The sequence below is a fragment of the Amblyomma americanum genome, chromosome 1 (assembly GCF_052857255.1).
Source record: "Amblyomma americanum isolate KBUSLIRL-KWMA chromosome 1, ASM5285725v1, whole genome shotgun sequence".
Taxonomy (NCBI): domain Eukaryota; kingdom Metazoa; phylum Arthropoda; class Arachnida; order Ixodida; family Ixodidae; genus Amblyomma; species Amblyomma americanum.
Window position 1 is genome coordinate 547,890,067 of NC_135497.1, and position 24,490 is coordinate 547,914,556.

At 46.0% G+C, this 24,490-nt stretch overlaps 2 protein-coding genes across 2 annotated transcripts in view; both read left to right on the top strand.

The window, feature by feature from the left end:
• LOC144116315 (tRNA (34-2'-O)-methyltransferase regulator WDR6) overlaps nt 1-24,490 on the top strand; it is a 273,947-nt gene that overhangs the window by 146,124 nt on the left and 103,333 nt on the right. Inside the window, exons 16-19 of the mRNA XM_077651056.1 lie at nt 197-263; nt 3,234-3,296; nt 12,974-13,150; nt 19,991-20,168. Of these exons, the coding sequence (XP_077507182.1) occupies nt 197-263; nt 3,234-3,296; nt 12,974-13,150; nt 19,991-20,168 (485 nt within the window). The remainder of the gene's footprint in view (nt 1-196; nt 264-3,233; nt 3,297-12,973; nt 13,151-19,990; nt 20,169-24,490) is intronic.
• Nucleotides 23,118-23,909, top strand: LOC144108057 (uncharacterized). The gene has a single exon (XM_077641341.1). It carries the CDS (start codon nt 23,118-23,120, stop codon nt 23,907-23,909), a length of 792 nt encoding a protein of 263 aa, XP_077497467.1.

Genomic DNA, 24,490 nt, shown 5'->3' on the forward strand with positions numbered 1-24,490 from the left:
TGGGTGGTGTAACTATAAGATTGGTTAAAGCCACAAAACTTAGGGGCAGTTTTTTTTTTTTTCCTCCGTCTCTCAAGTTGGGGAGAGATGGGGATTTAAATGCCGACTGTTGTGTTTGCTTTGTCTAGCAATGCAGCCTACTTGTAGTGGTAATTGATTTAATGATTGCAACAGTGCCCCTCATGTGCACTTGCAGGCACCCCTGCACCGGAAAAAGATTGCGGCCATTTGCTTGCTCTTTACCGAAGAGAATGCATCCGGGGGTGAGTGCTTTCTTAGTATGTCTTGGTAGGCTGCTGGTAGTAACTTCACCTTTTGACGGTGCTCTGCAGGGCCAACACTTGGAGCAGAATTGTTTTTCCCCTCTGATTTGGTAAGGGTCTGATGAAAAGACATGGAGTATTTATATCAGACCTTGAGGCTGTCCGACAAGTTGGTCAGTTCATACTGCAGTTTATTCAAAAAGAATTACTGACTAGCAGTCCACAGCACGAAGCAGGTGTTGGTGGGCAAGTTGGTCACTTACTTAATGGGAACAGGCAAGGCACAAAGATCTCTTCTTTGTGCCTTGTGCAGTTCGGCATTGCTCTTGGGAGGTTCCTTGGACAGTGTTTAACTCTGGGACCTCCTCATGTTGTACAACAAATGCATTCACTTTTCTTGCACATGGTTTATGAAATATAAATCTCACACTGTGCTGTTTTTCACTGTTAGCAGGGACAGTGGAAAAGAGAAAGCAAGGACTTGAAGAGTAGCCAAGAGCGTGTGTTATTGAACCTGGAGATGTTTCCTTTAGCCTAGCAGGAGCAGCAGTGGATTGCAGGCAGCCTTGCAAGTTCAATGCGCAATGGTGGAGCCAGTGAAACAGACACAGGACAAGAACAAGGAGGCATACACACAACACCGCTGTCCCAAGTTACACATAACTTGGGACATGTGGTTTGGGCAAAAGAGCCCTTTTCACAGAAAAGGCTAGAACTTTCATCAGAATTCTTGACCACTGGTGTCGTCAGCTTAAAGGGGCTCTGCAACACATTTTGAAAACATTATATGAACTCACCTGTGCTGTGTTGTCATGAACATCTGAGCCAAATAATACTTGTGCATGCAGCAGAGAACCCTCAGTTGTGCTCAAAAGTTGGCAAGCCCTTTCCGGCAGCTTTTTCAAACTCAAGCCTTCCTTCATGTCGCTTATCTGCATATGCCGGTGGCTATTGGTTATATTCTTTCAGAGGTCACGCAGCTACCATGCCCGCAGTCCAGCACGTCAGCAGTCCAGTGATGTGGCTGAGCAGGGGGGGGGGGAAGCGCACCTGCTTTTGAGTGTGCGAAAAGAGACGAGAGGGTGAAGAAATGTGCAAAGAGGCTCATATTCAAATCTTGACTGCAGAAAATAGAGCCTTCTACGAGACGAGACGCTTTTAAAAAATTGAGGATATTCATGACACGGTGTCCTTTAAGGAACAGCCTAGGTATACTGCAACTTTATTGAATAGCGTTGCGGGCCCTTTTAAGGAAGTGTTTACTCATCAGCTCCTCTCATCTTCATTGGGATTTGTTTCCTTCCAGCTTGGAGCTGCAGCTGTGTTGTGGGCAGTTATCTCACACAGTCAAGAGTGTTTTCTGTTTGGCAATACCCTCTATATCTCTCTCGAAGCATTGCCTGAAATGCCTCGGGCACTCAGCCTGTCGTATTTGAGTGTGCCCATTTTGATAATGTGCTCTCCCCCTGCATGTGGAAACCAGCCTGTAAAAATGTTCTATGTGTGACGACAGAACATAGTATGTCGATGGAACGGGCAGGAATGAGCGCTGGTGGAGGCAACTACTTTCTGCCGACATTTTTGGGTTAAATGTCTCATGTGACCTGAATGCGTCTTGCAAGCCACAGTCGACATTTGGTTGTTGAAGCGAAAACGAAAATAGCATGAAAAAAAAATTAAATTATAAATTGCTTACCACTTGTTTGAGCAATCCATGTGGCTTTCTATGTTTTCTAATATGCTGCTCATAATTCTAAACAGAGAAAACAAAACTAAAATTTGGTGTCTCTACTCGTTTAACATTTGTTTTCACTGTTTCATAAAGATTATAAAATAAAAGGACATTGTATGATGGTTTATTCAAACAGAATTAAATGTTTTGGTGCTACCAGGGCATTAAAGGGGCTCTAATAAAGTTGCGGTATGCCTGGAGTGTTAAAGCATGCCACTTCACGAATTAATAAGCTAATGTATAGTCGCCCGCTGTAGCCGCACTGTTGCTGCCAACTAAAAGTGAATATTGTCGAGCAAGAATTTTTTTTTAATGCTCTTTGTAGGAGCTGAGCTATCTGTAGTCCAAATTTGAATATCAGTGTCTTTGGGCCTTTCCCTTTCCTCTCGTCACTTTTTGCTCACTGGAAGGTGGGCGCTCCTCTGCTGGCCCCACCTCCGGGGGCGAAGCTTCCTGACCCGCCGGAGCTACGCAGCTTACTGGCCACGGCCATGGCAGCTGCCTGACGTTTGAAAGAATCTAACCAGTAGCCATCTCTCGACTTGTATACTCATGTGCGAGCAACGGAGGAGGGTGCGAGCATGCAAAAGTCACTGGAAAGGGCTCGCCAACTTTTGGGCTTGATTGTGGGTTCTCTGCTGCGTGTAGAAGTGTATTTGGCTCAGGTGTTCATGGCAACACAATTCAGTGATTGAGAGAGTTGATGTGCTCTCCTCGGAAGGTGTTTCAGAGACCCTTAATGGTTCTACAGCTACTCGTTCCAGCAGGTTGCCAGTAAGAAACAAATATGCAGACTGCATGTAGCTCGACTCCCCCAATTTCCGATGGCTCTTTTTGCCGAAAGTCAACACAGCTTCTATGCATTCCCTGTTTTTTTTTTCATGTAATGTCCTTATGCGTTAGGAAAATACAAGGTTTTGAAAATTCCTATTGTGTGCCATTCAACCTCTTCAGTGTGCCAGAAGTATTCAAAATATCTGCTTTGAAATCGTTCATAGAAAATTACTATTCTCTTCGAATTCACACTGAGCCAAAAAACTACTATTTGCGCAGGTCTAGTAATGAGCCTTTGTCTCACTCTGCTTTCACCCGTTTCACTTGCTGCTCCCGGTATTCCTTGAAAGTATATGGATCTTTGTGTGATTGAAGTGTGTGGAAAATTCTTTGCTGTTGCCAGTATATTGAGTTGGGGCAGTTTGTATACTTTTTTTTGATGAGGCATTTTACTCTGATTTCAGTCTCGCAGAGCTATATTGCCACTGCTGGTGAAGACAATATCATCACAATATCTCAACTCTACCGTATCCTTTACAGTTTCTGTTTCACTTGAGAGAGTTGCCGTATTTGCTGCCAAAAGGTACGCATATCTCTTAGTGACACTGCATATCTTGTAGTAGCTGGACTTTTGCTCTTCATTTTTTGTGTGCAGGGGGATTTTACATTTTAGGAAGCTGGAATGTGTGTGGCATGTGTTTCTGAACATTACTACTATAGTCGCCGACAGATTTTTGCGGACTCGAAGGACCCGAAAAATGTTCCAAATAATCGAACAGTGCGAAAAATTTGTGAAGTACAAAAAACCACTTTATTGAGATGAAATCAGCTTAAAAATGTCACTTATTTTACCTTGTGGAAAATTTCTCTTGCTGGCAACAATTTGCGCCAAAGTTGTGCTTTCACTGCACACGCTAGACAGCAAGGTCACCGCATTTGGTTGGAATACTTCCCATGCTTCTTTGACGGACCCAGCGGGGCCACGTTGTCCACAACCTGAGTGTGCACCACATCGCTCGTCAAACACGCATAAGGCACTTTTCGTTCAAAGCGGCGGAGCCGCCGGACGCAACCACAAAACGGCGAACGGATGTTACTTCGTGAAGGCAGCGTCACTCAGTCGACGCGGTCAGAGAAGCCCAAGTGACGAAACGGCGGTATGAGACCCGCCGCTGTGGCTAGTGGTTAGGGCACTCGGCTACTGATCTGGGGTACTCGGGTTGGAACCGGACCGCAGTGGCCGCGTTTCGATTGTGGCGAAACGCTAAGGCTCCCTCCCCACATGTGCTGTGCGATGTCAGTGCACGTTAAAGATCCCCAGGTGGTCAATTATTCCGGAGCCCTCCATTACGGCACCTCTTTCTTCCTTTCTTCTCTCAGTCCCTCCTTTGTCCCTTCCCGCCGAGATGCGAGATAGCTCCTGCAAAAGCAAGTTGATGGTGATGACAGTCCGGCTGCCACCTCGAAGTGTCAGAGATCGCAGGGACCTCTACTGGCAACAATGAGGTGCCGAAAGTATGTCAAGCCAATCCAACTGCAGTGTAAATCCACTTCAATCCAAGATGGCGCCTTTTGCGCTGGCGAAAAGCCGATAAGATGGCCGGTTTTGGCCCGCAGGCAACTGAAATTAGTCCGAAAAATCTAACTTTCAGACTTTTGAACTCCGAAATATCCGTCGCGAATATGTATGCGCTTCTATGGGGTGACTGACGGTGCCTCATCGAGGTTCGAAATATCCTACAGGTCCGAATCACCCGTCAGCTACTGTATATGCTTCCCTTGTTCATTACATGAAGGTCATGCCATCTGTGTGCATGCCTGCTCCTGGAGTACATCCCTGTCCTTCATGATTTCGATTTCATGCTGCCCTGACATATGAAACAACAATAGACACCTATGCACACGACTTCTTTAGTGCATGCTATATCTTCCAACATGATCATTGATAAGGCGCCTAACTCTTTGCGATGGAAAATTTTAAATTCCGCAAATGCCGAATGAAGAATCTGCAAAATTCTGACGGTGCAGAATTAAAAATTTGCCAAATTCTGCGGGAAGTACAAGATGCACATGCCTTGCATGCTGCAGAGGTCCCTTTTGTAAAATTGAGGGTAACTGTTGTCATCAAGTAATGTTTCCTGTTATCTTGATCCAAAGAATGGGGCGTGTTTGGCTATTTGGCTGTCACGTCAACAGAGATGATTGTGATAGCCAAATATTTGAGAGCAGTTCACGAGAGTGCTAACGTCATTTCTTTCATGCCAGATGTCGAAATCTCCACCCTGTTAGTCTTGCTCAGAGAGAAACTGTGCGAGGTCTCTGCCACTGTATTTCAGTTCTGGAGCAATTTTCAGGTGCTCTTGCCGCTCAGCACCTGGACTGGCAATTCTTGATGAAGTCCAGGCATGCTTGCGAACTCCAACCTCCAGCTCTTGGGCACTGTTCCTTACTCGCGAGCTGTTGTTGTTACCGGCAGAGCTCTAGCAGAGCGAAGAGCACGGTGATGGATGAAAGTAGGGCGAGAACGAAAAGGCAGAGGAGAGGGTAGCAGTGGAAGAGACAGAAGCATAATGTGGAAAGTGGAGGAGGAGGGTACAGGGGGCATGATAGAGGGGTCACGCTCAGTTTGGGGCGGTTTTTGTGTTCGTCAGTGTAACCAGTAGTGGTGGAAGGGAGAAAGAGAAAGGTGGAAGCGTAAGGTGAATAGTGGAGGAGATGCATACATCAGATGCAGGCAAGAGAGGTCTCACTCAGTTTGCCCCGGCTGTTGCTTAATGACTTCTTAAACGTGTTTACAAATAACTGCCATGCTTAGAATTTGCACGGCAACCACCTGTGACAAGCTTCTGGGGTAAATGAGGCAGTATGCAGATACCTCGCAAGCCCTCCATTTCAGGTGGTACACATTGGAGGGTTTGTGAAACACAACGCACTTCCTTGCCCACGTGAGGTGGTTCTTTTTTCAAAGGTTGTGGGCCCCTTAATTGTTGCACAGGTGCGTGGCTGATTATGTTCTAATCTGCGCAAGGTCTACCATTAAACTGCTAAAGGGGCATGGCCACTGATCTCGTTGCTCTGCAGTTTGTGCCGCTGACCCCTCGGTCATCCAGCTATGGCTTGGTGCAGGGTCATTTTTGGCGCTTTCCAAGTTTTACTTGACCTGAAAAGTGGCGCAAATCTGTGATGAACATAAGGGCGCCTGAATTCACTGGTGGGTCCAGTTACTATTTTCGTTTTTGGCCTCGCTAAGCCATCTGCAGTTCAAAGATATGGATGTGCCGCCACGGTGGCTGAGTGGTTATGGCGCTCGGCTGCTGGCCCGAAAGACGCGGGTTTGGTCCCGGCCCGTGTACTGTGCGATGTCAGTGCACGTTAAAGAACCCCAGGTGGTCGAAATTCCCGGAGCCCTTCACTACGGCGTTTCTCAAGCCCGAGTCACTTTGGGACGTTAAACCCCCCATAAACCATAAAGATAGGGATGTAAAACTAAATGTCTCAGTTTGTCCGAGACAAATGATGCATTTGCAACTTAAAATTGTCTTGGATAAATGAGAGCTTTGGTGCACCCTTCCGTGGCAATTAAGTTGCAAAGTTGTTGGAACGGCTTCTTTCTGTCGCTCATTTTTGTTCACGTCCTTTATCACATGAGCTCATTGCAATTCCTCTTGCACGAACTGTCAAGCTGCTTACCTGTGTTAACTGTGAAAGTCTGGAAGCACCTGCCAACGATTGCGTGTGCCACTCAAGCTTGTTCCCATGGACTGCCGTGTAATGCTTTTATTCGCGGAGAATATTAGCAAAAGCAAGCTCTTGGGCACCTGCACCCTTGTACCGTGCAGTCTTCACACACAAAGCATCCTATGAATTACTGACCAATTTTTTTTATTTTTTTGCTGTAAGATGTGCTATTCATTGCAACTGGTCAGAAAGGAATGTTTTTGCGAATCTGCTTGATATTATTGATCACATGAATGAAGCATGGTTATCACTGGGCAGTTAAAAACAGGGCAGCACTTTTAAGTCACAGCAGTATAAGCTTCTTGCACACATTGCTATTGCCAGGTATACAAACTCAGGCTTAAGAAATGCTTGGCCGCTTTGGGTCATCTGCAGGGTTATTAGCCCAGTTGCCTTGACATCACCAATCTGTACCGTAAAAGGTAATAATCGTCACAGTAGGTGCTGGTTTGTTATGCCCATGGTATATAATGCCCCGACACTTGGAGTAGCAGTCTGGTTCAGGCGTTGCACTTCCATGGATCCAGAACGGTATAGTCTGATCTTAACAACTGCAGAGAGCAGGCAACGCTAGCTGTCTTCTCTTTTGGTATGATATGTTTTCTTGATGTGACTTTCGCCCAGATCAGCAGGAGAGTCTCACCTGCCAGAAATTAATGAATACTGGAACCCAGTTTCTTTTGTTTACTCTTAATTCGCAGTACAGCGCACAGCATTGTTTCAAAATAAACGGCGGACAGCAGGGAAAATGTTGAGTACTTTTCCACACTCTCCTTTCCTGTATAAACAATTCGTTGACTGCATATTTTTGTTCCTTTTACTTCTTTATTTTTATATTTTCTGCAACCTTCTCATTCTGCCTTTCTCTCCCAGAACCCTTCCCCAATGCAGAGTAGCATGTCAGCACTGTTGCAGCGCTGGCTAAATTTCTTGTGTTTCATTAAAAAGGTTCTCTCCCTCCTCTGATTACAAAAAAAACAAACATAACCTGCCCTCTTGCGAGGAAATGCTGTGAAGTCAAAGGGGTTATAATGATGTAATAGTACACACAAGAACTTATACATTGATGACTAAATGCCACTGTAGACTGGAGCATGTCTAAATGCCACGAATAAATAGTTTCGTCACTGCATGAACCCGCAGAAAGACTTCAAAACTGTGGTTGCCATGACATCGGTTTGCAAACATTAATGCGAACACGTTGCTTGATTCGAGGACACGGCCAGTGGCAACAATAAGGACAGCGTACAGCTGGTATGACATGGCGTGTGTTCGTTTTTATATGAACAAAATTTCAGCATGAGAAACGACAAGCCTAGTAAGGAAGAAGAAGCGAAAGAGCTTATTCACAACTGTTGCTTATACGCACAAATAAATTTCTCAGGGCACGCATTATGCGATACAGAAGGATATGTAGGCACCCTGGCTACATCTCGATTGTTCTGGGTTACAAAGGTGGCAGTACACCGTGCAAGGACAGCCTATGGTTAATATAGGACGTACTATGACTTCAGTGCAGATTCTCGAAGCTGTCAATATGCGCTTTTACCGCTGTTGGGTCAACCCTGCTGTAATAACGCCTTCGGGCAATGCGGGGTAATTATTGAATAAAGAATCAAACGCCTCTCAGCAAGCTTTGGCTCTTCGGCACTGCCGTGATCGGATAGATAGATAACTACTGGCATCCCCTTTCCCTTTTTGTCAGGGCAGTGGTAAGTACCACCCTGCCTAGTGAACTACATAATGCTTTAACTGCCAAATCAATTCTAGAAAAAGGTGCCAAAATCACAAAATTTTTTGCTGAAAATGACTGTTGTCAGACTTCGAAAAACACTCACTAAAGGCACAAAATGCGTTTCATAGACAACTACCACCCTTTAGTGTTGAAAATTGCAACCAAAGCAATTGCTGACTGTAACTGTCTTTGGCAGAGGGAGCAGCATGATGTCAGGCTGGAAGAGTGTGTCTTCTCATTGGTGATATTGGTACAATATCCCATGACGAGTGCAGCTCTGGGTTGGTGGCTGAGGGGTTTAAATCTTTGTTTAATCTGATTTTCACCCCCACCCCTCTTTCTTTTTCTTTGAATCCTTTTTTTTTTCTCCCATTCAAGGCTATTTGTCACGTTCTAAGCTGTGCTACTTTGATTTCTGTGATGTTTTGTGCAGTTTCTCTATTCTGCTTTATGCCACCAGTACTCTAGTCTTCTCTTGCTCGTCTCTATTTCTAATGTCTTAATTTTGCCTTCACTATCCCTGAAACCCAAAGCTACTGGAAGGCTCACCATGTCCTCTTTGATGTCTGGATGTATAGTTTTACTGTTTACCTGAACATGTTTAATGTTTTCTAGATTGCTCCTGCATGCTACAGAAATATCATCTCCCTGTTCATACTCGTTTTTTTATTGCCTGGTTCCGAGGCAACCTGATCTGGCCTCAAATAGAAGTGTACTACTGCCTTTTGAATTATCATACTGCATTTTGTTCCGGATTTTGTCTCTTATCAGCTCTGTATTCACGCAGTGATTCTTTTGTTTCCATTTTTTGCCTTCACTTAGCTGTCTCGGTTTCGTGGACTTTCTTTCTGATGTTCATAATAACTTCCGTTTCCCTGTAGTTGCCTGCATGGCCTTTCGTAAGCTTTCTAGTCCTTTTCTTTCATTGCATGTCCACATTTTTACTCTACAAATGTCTAAGACTTTGGCTGCCCACTTCTTCTCATCTATTTTTTGCAGCCTTTCCTCAAATGATATTCTTCTCTATGCTTCCCATACTTCAAAGGACGACTAACCCAAATCTCCAATTTACAGCTTGGAGCCACCGTAGTGGCTTAGTGGTTACATCGCTCGACTGCTGACCCGGAAGACATGGGTACTGTCCTGGCCGCGGAGGTCGAATTGCAATGGAGGCGAAATTCTAGAGGCCTGTGTGCTGTGCGATGTCAGTGCACGTTAAAGAACTCCGGGTGGTCAAAATTTCTTATGGCATGCCTTATAGCCTGAGTCGCTTTGGGACGTTAAACCCCCATAAACCAAATAATTTACAGCTCGCTTGTCGTCTTTCTGTGGGCCCCTAGAGTTAATCTATCCACTGTTCTTTGGTTATTCTCTAGCCTTTGTATCATGTCTGATTTTAAGCAAAGTACCACGCTCACAAAAATCAGTCCTGGAAGCATTACACCCTTCTACAGACCTCTTATTACTTCATATCTGTTGTTTCTCCATAGTGCCCTATGCTTCATTATGTCCGCATTCCTCTTTTTTTGAGGGGGGGACTGGGATTACAGTGCCGCTTCACGGCATGCAGATTAAACACCTCAATTACATTGTTCTGCTGGCGCGCACACTGATTGGGATGGCTTTCTCCCCTGCAGCATGCGCCAGATCTAGGTAGCCATGGCTAGGCACATCCTATTACAAGAAGCTGCCATAGATGGCGCCAGCTATGCCAACAGTGGAATGGAGACACTGCACAGAGAGCAACACGCCAGGCAGCTAGGCACTCCATCGTACGGCCGAACAATTTGGTAAAATGGGATATCTGGGACACTCGGCCCCTGTAGTGTTCCCTTCCTTGCCAGGAAGAGCTGTCGCTGGTGGTAGCAAGGGGCATTTCTCTCTCTCTCCTCTGAAAGCTATTGCGTGCGTATGCTTGTTTTTTGATGGCTGCGAAGCTTCCCAGCACCCTCGTAAATTGTTCAGTAAAGAGGAACACCAGTGTAGCCACCACTGTTGAACTTGACTCGTACTGGTTTGGCAGAATGCAAAACCTTTTGCTCCTTGCTGGGCCTTCAAGCACTAAGGCTGTCTTTTGGCAGTGGTGTCTGTGACTCGGTGACATCAATGTTAGTACAATTCCGAAAATATATTAGCAGGTGTGTGTGAATACTGAAATTTTCTAATGCAAACAGCAAGAAAAAATGCCTTGAGATATCTAATTGATTATCAAATATCCGTTTATTCTGAAAAGGAATTTTAGAAAAATATGAGTAGGCAAATGCTGTTACCGTTAGTTCTTCAAACTATTATATAGTCTCTGCAGCTGAAATTAAAGAAGGCAGTATTTCTGTATATACTGCTTGGTTAGACACCGTAACAGTATGCAAAGTATAATGTGGTGATGCACAAAGTGTGAGAAAATGAAATTCAACAATTGGCACATGACTGGCAACTGAAAATAGCATGGTGGTGTAGTAAAATCCTCATTACTTTTGACTTAAAAGAGCTGGCAGAAATGCGCACTTATCCGAAGATCGACTTATAATATACCCCCCCAGCTTTTCAAAAAGTAAAGAAAACTGGCCAAAAATGCGAAAACAAAGCCTGGAGGCTCCAACACATCGCACAAACTGTGCAAAGCCTGTGACGAGCGCGCAGCTTCGGTGTGCTGGAAGAACGGTGTGCTGGAAGAATGTGCGGGAATGCACATTCGTGTTCTGAAAGTCCAGATATGCTTCTGGAAAGGAAAAGAAATGGTATTAAAACTTGGAGACGCTGACTCTGAAACAAAAAAAGAAGCTGTTTCAGCTGACACCTTGTTTTCATTCATTTATTTTATGGGGGTCGTCCGCATTTTCACGTTTTAATATGATTGTCCCCAACCAGGCTAGCATTCATCCAACTCTTGACTTCAAAAAACAAATGACAAGCGACGCGCCAATCAGTGTCCAAAAGCGGCATGCAGCTGGGCTTGGATGGCTGGTGGATGTGCGGAGGCTCACAAACCAATACTACATGGCCAGTCTTTTTTGGGGGGGACTAGTGACAGGGACCCTCCTATTGTCATCGTCGCACCTGCCGTTACGCGCATGTCAGAGAAGTGCGGATTATAGTTCACCATGCAATAGGCAGATTTTTACATAATCCCTTGGCCCACCTGTGACACTTTCACTCCCACCCCCTTTCAGAGGCCCCATGCGAAATTTCACAAGTGGGCTTTTCCACATACCACAGTTGACCAAAACAAGATGACGGAGCTCACGCATAATAGTTGGGAAGGTGACAGGACGAGCGCCATGAATGTAGGTGTTACGTATGTAACACATTATGAAAGCACCAAAGAAATTGCTACCTTTTGCACTGTGACTGTTTGAAGTGGATGGTTGGCCATCTTGTTTTCGTCGCGTGTGGTATGTGGAAAAGCCTGCTTTGATAAACAGCAGACAAATAGCACAATAAACAACGGAGAAGCAGGCGAACAGGATGCTTTTGTACCGTTTTCCAGACACTTCCAATTTGACCATTGGATAACTTTGTCCAGATATTTTGGTTTTGGCACAGTTTTGGATATTCAGATATTACACACGTGTGTATCATTTTCTTGAACCAGATATAAATGGAATAACATGCCTGTTCGATTCATGTTTGAAATTTAGAATCCTTGACATCATCGTAATCAAACATCTGCTGGTGCATTTGGCAAAATGTCTTGGTAGTGTGTTCTGTAGACCCGCAAGCACCAAATAAAGCCACTCCCATCATTTACAAATCAAGCGCACTTTGTAAAATACAATGTGCACGGTAAAACAAAACACGTACGAGCACACGTTGATATCCTGGGCCCCTGAGACGAAGTCTCGCAATCGAAACTGAAATCCGGCCATTCCACATGGTCGTCTAACTCGCTACTGCTGTAAAAAAAAAAATTTAGCATAAGAACCGACAAAAGTTCTGTGTAGCCTTTTGCCTTTGAGGAGTGCGATGCGAAATGGACGTTATGATCAGCGGCCAGCGGGCCACGCCCGGTCAAAGTTTCATTTTTTATGTCGCCTCCTTGCGTTAGAAAATGAAAAAACAAAACTGAAACCAAAGAAATGGTGTTGTAGAAGCAAACTAAATGTCTCAGCTTATTCGGGAGTGCTGGTGTCAGGTTCAAAACATCTGTCATATATGACTGATGGCCTATGGCATAATAAGGAAAGAGTTGAAGGCACTGAGACTTTTTTTTTTCACACACCATTTTTTTGCATTCTAATGCTTAGTCTAGCATTAGTGTTAGTAAACTGAGCCACTTTGCAAATGGCCAAAGCTGCCTTAGGGTCAAGATTGCACAGGCATGTAAAATGAAGTTTCATGGTGCAGGACCAAGACATCTCTCAACAACTTCTAGTTATCCCTGATTGAGTATTATTGGTGGCAAAGGCTGTAAACCTGACTCTTTCTCCTTACCCCCTTCCTTTTTTTTTCAACGTTGGGCACGTACCATCAGAAGAAACTTCAGAAAAAACTGCAAGAGTTTATTGAAAGGGCCTCATTCTCAGAAGTTTCTTTTGTGTGTGTGCATGTGTGTATGCATTTTATTTTTGCACACAGGCTGTGGATATTTAAAGGCCCTTTCACGTGCTACATTTTACTCACCAATGCTGTGGAAAGTGCAATGCAAATGGCCAACGGTGGTATTTCTAGATCTCCAGCAATGAATGGCATGAAAGCACTGCTCATGGCCCTTGACGCCCCATATGCTTTCAGAGGAGCACACGCACTTAGTTCAGCGTGTTGCGTGCCGCCTGTACGGTCACATTTCCTCGGTAAAGGCACTGGCTTGCTGCCGGTCCTCGCACCTGGCTGGCCGTGAGGACCGCCTGCTCGCCTCGGCAGGAGGTCGTGCCCAGCTCTGCCTCTGGAAGGTCTCTGCTTCCCGACAGTGTGAGTCATTCCATGGGTGTGAATAAGGCCCCTCATTTTATTCATTGCACAGTGTGCTACCATAAAAGCGCTGAATAGAAAACCAGTGCTGCACATCCACAGTTATGGCTGTAATTTGCCATCATGCCTACTAACTAGGCTTAAACCTTTGCAGTCCCTGGTCAGTCCCCTCGCGGCAGTGCAACATGGCCATTCCGATCTGCTGTCGTGCATCATCCGACAAGCTTTTCTGTGGTTAAATCGCGTGCATTCTCCTCACTACGCATGATGTGCCATCTCTTAAACCACATGCTGCCCAAATATTGTTGAAAGACTTGGGACCTAAAGAAACACTTAAAATTAACATTCCATGAGATGTTCTTACACAGTTGTTTTCTTTTGCAGTGCCCAAAACTGGTGAAATGGTTTTGGACCGGAATGTTCTTTAACTGGGTAAAAGTTTCGGACTGCAAAGGGTTAAGCCTTGCTAGTATTAGAATGGGTGCAGAAGTTTTTTTTTGTAACCAATGTTTTGTCAGAGTGATAGATAGCTGAGACAGCAAATATTTTGTATGCTCATGGATTCAGTTTTTAGAGCTACATTCAGTATAATTCAGCACACATTTAACAACAAACACTTTCTGTTATACCAATACCAATTGCTTGCAGGTGGTGTGAATTAAAAAAATGAATATGTGGGCAAAGTGCCATTTAACACCCTTTACTGGTAAGCCATTTATGTAGCATACCAGTGATATGTGTTGGCCGGCGCTTCGCCCACTTAACGCGGGTTCAGGCTGAACTAGCTGAAGGCACAGCCAGCGTTCGCCGCACACCTGCACTCTCGCTTTGAAGTAAGGAAGGAAGGCGCACTTATTTGAGAGCACAAGTGTTTATTACACAGTAAGGTGCATTACTGAACATAGCACTTACCCCAGACCTCAGTACAACCCATAGCCCAGCCGCAGCACCCGAAAGCAAGCCCGCGGCACCGCGCACACAAAGCAAGGACTACACTCGCATGATGGCGCGTCCACATGGCCGACCAAAGGGTTAAATTACGCGACAAAATATGCAAGGGGATGGGGAATGCGCACAGCACGTCTTGACGACACAGGTCGCATGTTGATGGTGCATTGCCACCAGCAGTGGCAAGCGGTGATGGAGAAGCAGCCAGATGAGGCCTTCCCGGCTCTGGAGCATCAGCATCGCACAGGCGGGCAATGGGGCTTCATTCAAGCAAACATATAAGATGTGCGCGTTTCACCACCCACGTTCTTTGTCCCCTGCCAAAGGCCAGGGAACTAGGAGGGAAAACTCTACGCACCTTACGGCTCTCCGAGTCAGTGGCGGTCTGCCCATTCATTTCCCTCTTGCAATCTCTCGCTGAAACAATGCCCCAGACGTCGCTCAGAGTAACCATTGGGCATGCGAGGTCAAAACAGGATGAATGGAAGCGAGGGTGACCGACAGCTGTTCTCGGAAGAGCTTCCCTTTTCAAGGAGGGCAAGCAGTGTGCCGCCTTCATTTCACTCACAGACACGTCACATCATCATCATCACCATCAGACTGACTATGCCCACTGCAGGGCAAAGGCCTCTCCCATGTCTCTCCAATTAACCCTGTCCTTTCCCAGCTGTGGCTACTGGATCCCCGCAAGCGTCTTAATCTCATCCGCCCACCTAAGGTTTTCAGCCGCCCCCTGTTTCGCTTATTTTCTCTTGGAATCCACTCGTTACCCTTAAGGACCAGCAATTATCTTTCCTTCGCATTACATGCCCTGCCCAAGCCCATTTCTTCCTCTTGATTTCAACTAGGGTGTCATTGACACGCGTTTGTTCCCTCACCCACTCTGCCCGCTTCCGGTCTCTTAACGTTACACCTATCATTTTCTTTTCTATGGCTTGCTGTGTTGTCCTTAACTTAAGCTGAACCCTTTTCGTTAGTCTCCACGTTTCTGCCCCGTAGGTAAGTGCCGATAAGATGCAGCTGTTGTATACTTTTCTCTTGAGGGATATCGGTAACCTGCTATTCATGATCTGAGAGAACCTGCCATATGTGCTCCACCCCATTCTTGTCCTTCTAGTTATCTCCCTCTCATGATCTGGATCAGCTGTCACTACCTGCTGCCCTAAGTAGACGTATTCCTTTACCACTTGTAGCACCTCACTACCAATTGTGAACTGCTGTTACCTTGCTAGAGTGTTGAACATTACTTTGGTTTTTTGCATGTTAATTTCTACACCCACCGTTCTGCTCTGCCTGTCTGACTCATTGACCATGCTTTGCAGTTTATCTCCAAGTGACTTAGGAAGGCAATGTCATCAGTGAATTGCAGATTACTTAGGTATTCTCCATTAACTCTTATCCTCGACTGTTCCCAATTCAGGCCTCGGAATACCTCCTGTAAACAGGCGGTGAATAGCATTGGTGAAATCGTGTCTCCTTGCCTTGCGCCCTTCCTTATTGAAATTTTATTGCTGACTTTATGGAGGACTATGGTAGCTATGCAGCTGGTATAGACATCTTCCAGTATTTTCACACAAGTCTCTTCTACACCCAGATTCCACAATGCCTGTATGACTGCTGAGGTTTCCACTGAGTCGAATGCTTTCTCATAATCAATGGGGGCTATATATTGGGGTTGGTTATATTCTGTGCATTTCTCTATCAACTGATTGATAGTGTGAATATGGTCTATTGTGGAATATCCCTAACGAAAGCCTGCCTGATCATTTGGTTGATTGAAGTGTAAGGTTGCCCTGACTCTATTAGCAAATACCTTGTAGTGAATACGTAGTATTAGTAAATACCATGTAGGCAGTGGACAGTAAGCTGATCATTCTGTAATTTTGCAAGTCCTTGATGTCTCCTTTTTTATGAATTAAGGTACAGAAAGAATAGAACTAGCAGAGCTTCTAAAGTTAATAAATAAGTGCAAGGTAGCCGACATAAGGATATTTAATATGAAAAGAATCGAGCATGCTCTAAAGGACGGAAGTAGCTTAAAAGCGCTGAAGAGGAAACTAGGCATAGGTAAAAACTAGCTGTATGTGTTAAGAGACAAAGAGGGTAAATGTCGTTAGCAATATGGATAAGATAGTTAAAGTAAAGGAACAGTTCTACACAAGTCTATACCGTAGCCAATGTAATCAGAATATTGATGAGAGAGACAGTAGTACAGCAATGCGTCATCCCGCCAGTAACGAAAAAGGAAGTAAAGAAAGACTCAGGAGCAATGCAAAGGGGGAAAGCAGCTGGTGAGGATCAGGTAACAGCAGAACTGTTGAGGGATGGAGGGGAGATCGTACTAGAAAACTGTATACGTAATGCCTTATGACCTCGTGTGTACCAGAAGCTTGGAAGAGCGAGAACATTATCTTAATTCATAAGACACGTCACGGTGATCTCTAATGAGCAGAACAGAAGCAGCGGCTGCACGTTCGGGTCACTCACAGTTTTCAGGAGGTATAAATGAGTGAAACGAGGTCAAGAGACCAATGGAGTGGATGTGAGAGTATGTTTCGAGAAATTAGCATCAGTCTGGAGGGGTTTAAGGGATTCATACTAATTGACTAGATTTAAATTGTTGTTGCCCCTGCTTATTGAAAATTGATAAAAATTCTCCTATTAAAGGAAGGCATGTGCCTGCAAAGAACATCATTCTATCTCTTTAGCTGTAATAATAGCTGTGCATATGTGGTACTGATGTGTGATTTTTTTTTTTTTACTATGGCACATAGTGTCAAAGCATACGTGTCTGCATGTGTGCCGTTCTGGCCCCACAAGCGTCTCCCTGCCATGTGTGGGGGAATATTTGTCGATATCACTGTGGGATTGATTGACCACTTGTTATTTTAGCATAATCTCAAGGAATGACAGCACCTTGTTATTACCTAGATCTCATATCATTTGCAAGAGTAGTACATTTCTGTCAATGAGTGTCATTTTCTTTGAGTCCCTGAGCATGGTGGCTTGCATTGGTTGCTTTTTGCGCCATGCTATATTTTTCATCATTATAGTGCATTTCACACATAGCAGTCAACGCTAATGAAGTTGCGGAAGTAGTGCACCCACAAAACCATTGCTCCGTCACATATCATTCGTTCCTCTCGGAGCCTCGGTGGTTGTTTGGACAAAAAATCCAACCACGTTAAGACCACACCGAGACCTCCTCAACATGTTAGTGAGCACATCCTTTCATATATCTAGATGTTTGTTTTCATCAGCGTCATCTGTAGTTAGCGAGCCTCCTTTTCATGCCTGTATGTTTATTTTCCTTAAGGCCTTCCCACCGTTTTAGAACCGAAGGAACGGGAGTCCCTTTCGTTTGAAACGCATGGCAAAGCGTGGACCCGAGAACCATCCGGTGCTTCATGGAATGCAAGCCTGTTCATGTGTGCGCTTCCTCGTGTTTGTTTGTGTGCTCTGTGCATTTGTGGCTTTTCTCTGTTCCTAATCAACGGAGCTGAGAAAAACCATGACAGCGGCAGTGTAGGCAGGATGGACGAGCGAGAAGCAATGTGTTTGGGAACGGGCGAGTAAGCGAACGAGGGAACGGCTCTATGACACACAACACGGCACAGCGCACAGAACACGCTGAAGCCTACATGAACTGGGGCAAGTAACTAAAAACCTTTGAAGGGGTGGGGGCTTGTATGCATACATGAAAGCTGAAGGTGATACGGAAAGCGTGTGCACAACAAGCAGACGACGCGATACGTCAGCGACGCCTGCCCATCGCCCGTCATTCGGAATGACGGCCCAGTGGAATGCCTTTCGCGAAGGTTTGCCGGATGACGTCAGCTGGAAGGCTTGGGAGCCAGCGTAGAGGATGAGGAGATTGACTTCTCAAAAGGAAGGAAGAGCAAACAGGCTTTAATTTGAATGTTTGCTGCTTTTTGGGGCGCACATGGCTCTAGTATTTTGCAGAGGTTATCTTCTATGCCTCCTCTATGCACTGGCTTGTTTGTTTAAAATTTCTAGGCCCCTGGTCAGTGGCCCTTTAAGGGCAAATGTTCAGTCGTGATTAGAAGTAAATCAGAGAGCTGTTGGATAGGTGCCCATGGCAACACCACAAACAAGGCAAGGGAAATATGGGCTGGGCATCGTTGAAAGCATGAGAAGCTCAGAGTAAAATACTATATGAAGAACGCCTGAGGAAATTGGACGATAGCAGGCGGGCAGCTAAGGTATTTAAATACCTGTACAGAAAGAGTGTTGACTCACACTGGCGGAAAAGAACTAGGAAGCTAACCAGTAAGTATGCCAGACACGAGGACGGAAAAAGAAAGAGCATTAAACGACAGGTTAAAATAGCGGAAGGTAAAAATTAGATAAATTCAATGGAAAAGAAGCATAGTGTAGAACTATATGAACACTGGAAACGGCAGATCAGGAAGGAAGCATTTTATGATAGCTCAAGAGGCAGCGCCCTCTTCTAGGTCAGGGTGTCTTAGAACGCACAGCTACAAAAAGAAATTTAACAAAGAAGATGACACATGTGCTGTGTGTGGTAAATCTGTAGAAACAACTGAACACCTCATACTCGAATGTGATGGTATTCATCCAGATGTCTATGCAGGCAGTCACTCTATCTGAGGCCCTAGGGTTTAAGAGATAACAATGGTCATGTAAATAAATGTGCGGTGGAAGTCAGCAAAAAGTGATTGGAAGATTGGTGCCTTAAAAGCTGAGTGGTGACATAAGGTTAGAAGTGTAGGGCTGAAACATATTTAAAGAAAATGGTGAATTTTAAGACGAATTTATAACATGGTCAACTAAAAATAAAGAAAAAAGCCGAGCATGGTGGCAACTGCCACCACCCCATTTCAAAGGCAAAACTCCTATTTTCCTTCCATCCATCCGTGGTGAGTATACCTAGCAAATGTCATAGAGTCACTGGTTAAAAGCAACAGCTCCTGAACGACGCAGTCGCAATTAAGAGCAACATTGTGGGCCCCACATACTGGTCTCACACTCCACAGATACATCAGTGCCGCATGTAGGTCGGCTCCGCCATTTTCCTGTGGCCATTTTTGCAAAAAGTGGATACAGTTTCAATACGCATGACAAAGCTTCAATGCATTCTCTCTTTTTTAAATGTAATGGCCTTGTGCATTTGAAAAATACATGATTTTGAAGATGCCTATTTTCTGTTCAACCTTTTTTTGTGTGCCAGAAGCATTCAAAATATTCACTTCGAAATTATTCAAGGAAAATTACTATTCACTTCGAATTCACTTTGAACCAAAAAACTACTCTTTGCACATGCCTAGTTAATGCCCCTATATGCAGAATTGGTTTTTCTCTACTTACATTTCATAGATCCCTAGGAGTCAGTAAGTTTGAAACAAAAAACAGGCATAAAAAGAACTGCTCGCATTGGGGTTCGCGGTTGAAGCTCGTGCCATATCATACCGCCACATGTTATTCTTACTTCTCGAAGTCTGGGTAAGCCGCAGGATGAAACTGTGACAAGAGGTGAAACGAAGTTCAGGAGGTTGCCAGTCACTGTGCTTTAAATCTGTCACCACGAAAGTGATTGTGTTCACTTTGGTTGTATGGGGAACCAGGCGCACTAGTTTTGGTAGCGTTGACTGCTATGTATGACACGGAGTATAGGCATGACTGTAGCCGCAGGACAGGCGAGGTGATACCACGTCTAACATGTTGCCTGAGATCTTCGGTTCAGCTCCACAATGCAGACTGGGTCCTGTGTTTGAGGGTCCACTTAAATTACACTCACAACAAAGAGTAGACTACTAAGTGGCTTTCTCTGAATGTGTGGTCTTTTTGTCACTTTGTGGCCTTCAGCTTTCTGCAGTGGGGGGGCGCAGCTTTTCACTGCTGGCATTGCAGGTAGCATAACGAGCGAAGAACTCCATGACCACCGACTGTGGTCCCTGGACCGACAGCATCGTGGTGCCCACCGCTTTCCGTCCAAGGACCCCCTCGCACGGTACCTGGATGTCTGTGTCTGGGAGCATGCCCCTTTTGACATCCGGGTTGTCACAGCTGCTTCTGATGCCTTGATACGGTAGGTGGCTACGGCGTCACTTCAGCAATGAGCTGTGTTTCAGTGATTGAGTCGCGGAGGGTGCAAAAATACCTCAAGGGGATGGTGTCACCATGAACAAGAGTGAGCATAACTTGTTAATTTGGTTCAGAACTACAGTCTGTGCATAACCTTTGGTGAAAAAGAACTAAAGGCATTCCTCAAATTCTTGTCAAGTGAAAAGTCTCGAAGGATGCAAAGAGCACCAGTGGATTGCAAAGAGGTCCTCAAGAGTTTTGCAGGGATCTTAAGGACAGCAAGTTAGCACTACACGGTTGACAACTTTGCCATAGAGCAGCATTAGGCTAGTTGGTTCTTCATTTTTCAGAGCTGCACAAGTTCACAGACGCAGAGGGAGATGTTAAAACGGATGTGGTTTAAATAATGCCACTCCAAAACCAGAGACACATGGAAAAGCGATGCTTTCGCATCACACTGCAGTCACTCCCGGCTTTTCATCTCTTCTCGTGGCCGGAAGCCACATCAAGAAACAAGACTTCCTATGACATCCTTGTGCATTATTCCTTTCTTTTTTTTTACTTAATGCACTTCAGAGATTTCTCATATCAGCTTGCCCACTTTTTTGAATATCACTTCACGTTGGTTATAATGGGGTGTGCATCTGCAGTTACTGCCTGAATTTTGAATGTTTAAAGAGTTTTGGGTCATTAGCTTCTAGAGTCAGAGCTTCTTATTTCATGATAGTTCAACAGCGCAAACAAACAGGACAGAGCACTAGTAGAAGGTGCTGAAGTAGGAGAAGGAGCACATACACTGGTGCTCCTGCTCTGTGTTGTTTGTTTACACTGTTGAACTGTCTTGAATCGTTACCAACTTGCCCAATGTGCTGTTCATCACCAGTTCATATTTCAGACTACCGCCTGTGTGGAATTTTGAACCAAGAGCACGAAACACTTCCCAAAATTTGGTTGGCACTCAGTAATTTTGAATATTTGGTCAAATGGTAACTTATTGGATGTTCGATTCGATCTCAGTGTTTGGTATTCGAAATTTTGAAGTGTTCGTCTGGAGTGAGGAACGTTTCTGGAATGCTTGTTTTGTGGGGTTTCAGTTCTGTGTACCTCCTCCAGGATGGCAATGCGGCACAAAGCCCCGCCTCCATGGACATGGGCTAGGCATACACGCCACGTGCCTGTGCACCCGCACGCATAGGTCAGCGAACACACTCATGAGTGGCCTCACCCGGGCTTACTCACGCTCATTTCAGATCATGATCTGCATCATGAGTGAGTTTGGATTCATGTTCAGATCATGATCTGAGTCGTGAGTGAGTTTGGACTCATGTTCAGATCATGATCTGAGTCGTGAGTGAGTCCATACTCACGTTCAGATCATGATCCGAGTCGCGAGTGAGTTCGAAGTCACATTCGGATAATGATCTGAGTTGTGGGTGAGTTCGGACTCACATTCACATCACGATCTGAGTCGTGAGTGATTCCGGACTCATATTCAGATCGTGATCCGAGTCATGGTAAGCCTGGGCTCACATTCAGATTATGGTCTGAGTCTGGAGTCTGGACTCGTGTACAGATCACAATCTGTGTCATGAGTCCGGGCTCTCATTGAGATCATGATCTGATTCCTGGTGAGTCCGGGCTCACTTTAAGATCATGATCTGAGTCGTGGTGACTCCGGGCTCACATTCATATGATGAGCCGTGGTCAGTCCGCTCGAGTTTCCTGTGCACTCGTTATACTTAGTACGCTTCTGATCGTGATGAGGATGCAAATCAATTTTATTGTTTCCTGATATGTAATTTTTGTGGCTGTTGCACTCTATATTATTAAAACGCGAGAAAAGTTTATTGGCCGCCACGATTGGTCTCGTTGGACATGCTTAGTTCTTCCTTTGCTGTTTCTTAATTGGTTGCAGAACATATGCAATGGCCTCAGACCTTTGCGTCCCGCGAGTGGCAGACATCCTCTCAGCAGCGCTGGACACTAGCTTATCCACAATAAATACTCGCTTTCTCTTTTGTGTTGAGACCAGGGGTGCAAACGTGACGAGCAGGCCGAGACAGGTACAGTGGTGCAAGAGTATGTTCCATTGTACCCTTTCGACAAATACACTCAATCTCGAAAGCTGGTGGTAACCGGTGGGGCTTCAGGTTCACACAGACTAAGCACCATCTCCCTCTCTCTTTTTCTAAAAAGAATACCATGGAGTAAATTTGAAGCATCTTCGTGCCAACTCTTTCTGTTGGCCGAGCAGGAAGTGAAAACACCGTCTGTGAAAGAGGATTTTTGGCTGCAAAAATTATCCTGTTAGTCAACTTTCCTGCAATGCTGCAAGCTGGTCGCACACCAGGAGCGTACCTAGGAGGTTGCTGGAAAAAGGTCCATTCTTTCTTTTAGGTTTGTGGTTAAGCTCTTTCTGGGCTCTGGACTTTTGACAAAAGCTGTATCTGTAAGGAAAGCAGATCTGGTCACATGTAGGGCTGCGCTTGCAGAAAAAGTGGTTGTGATATTGACACGTGTACTTATCTTTATCGGGCGACCACGTTTCGCCACCTAACAAGTGTTATCGCACAGCGCGGGACGCGCCTGCATCTATCCGAAGTTTCTGGCAAGTCATCGATGCCTATATTCGCTGTCTGTTGTAGTCGAACCTTATGTTATCAGATTTCATCGCCTGACGCGAATGGTGTAGAACTTTGTGGAAGGCACGCGGGTCCCAACGATTAGTCTGGAACATTAGACGACTGCTATATAACAGCCGACGCGCTTGACCCGCGGATCAGATTTTCGACGATCGCCGACCGTGTTCGCCGTTGTGCTGTAAGTGTAGCCTCTTTTTGTGGGCACAGGTTCGCCCAATAAAAGTTAGTTTTGTCTTTCACAGTATTGCTACTGTGTTCTTCAACGTCACCACCACGTTACATCTGGTGGAGGTGCTTCTTTTTTTTTGTTCATGTACCGGATGCCCCCGACACGCCGTGATCCAAGCCCAGACCGTAAAGAGAACACCAACGTAGTCCCGGACAATCGAGCAAGCCGCCGTCTTCAACAGCTGCCCCCGGAGCACGGACTTCTACCTAAGAAGACCAAGAAGATTGTGGCCGAGGCAACCCCAATGGCAGCCCCAGCGTCCCCCATCGTGCTGCAGCAGCCCAGGGAACCACCGACGTTCCGCGGTTCCACATTTGAGGACCCGGAAAGCTGGCTGGAAACGTATGAGAGGGTCACTACGTTTAACAGCTGGGCAAGCGACGACAAGCTGCGACATGTCTATTTCGCATTGGAGGACGCCGCCAGGACGTGGTTCGAGAATCGAGAAGCCACCTTGATGACATGGGACCTGTTCCGAAGCAGCTTCCTGCAAACATTTACAAGCGTCCTGCGAAAAGAGCAAGCCCAAGCTCTACTGGAGACTAGAGCGCAGCTGCTGAATGAGACGATCGCAATCTTCACTGAGGAAATGAGCCGTCTGTTCCGCCACGCCGACCCGGAAATGTACGAAGAGAAGAAACTCCGCCTACTGATGCGTGGTGTAAAGGAGGAACTTTTTGGCGCAATGATACGAAGCCCACCGACGACCATAGAAGAGTTCCTTCGCGAGGCCACCAGCATTGAGAAGACACTCGAAATGCGGAACCGACAATTCAACCGCCGCACGAACTCGACAAACTACGCCGGAGTTCAGTCACTGGCCACCGACGACCTGCGCGAGACCATCAGGGCAGTCGTACGAGAGGAGCTTTAAAGGATCTTCCCTTCATCGCAACCTCAAGTGGCCTCAGTCGCCGAAATTGTCAAAGAAGAAGTCCAGCAATTGCTGGGAGTTCCCGAGGTACAACCACAATCATCGCAGCCCCAGCCAGAAGCGATGACCTACGCCGCTGTCGCCCGCCGCTGCCCCCCTCCACGACTGCGCCAGGACCCTGTACCGCCGAAATTCCGTCGACCACCTCCGCCGCCAACACGCCCACCCGTCGCCCAGCGCAGCTACCTGTGGAAGACCGACGTTTGGCGCGCTCCTGACCACCGCCCGCTCTGCTACCACTGTGGTGAAGCCGGCCATGTGTACCGCTGATGCCCATACCGCGACCTGGGATTGCGAGGGTTCGCCGTGGACTCACCGCGCCCTCGGGGAGGCAAACGCCCTCGTGACATCGCCGACTACCTCGCCGCTACTCAGTGGAGCCCTCGATGGCCGTCCCGGTCGCCGTCACCAGGCCGCTACCTGTCGCCGTAGCGCCGTCCATACACTGGCCCAGCACGGGGCCGCTCTGCGAGCCCATATCCGGGAAACTAAAAGCAGCAACCGATGGAGGTGCGGTTGCT

What these genes read in the sequence shown, in the direction of transcription:
- LOC144108057 (XM_077641341.1), top strand. Translation starts at nt 23,118, where the DNA reads ATGTACCGGATGCCCCCGACACGCCGTGATCCAAGCCCAGACCGTAAA.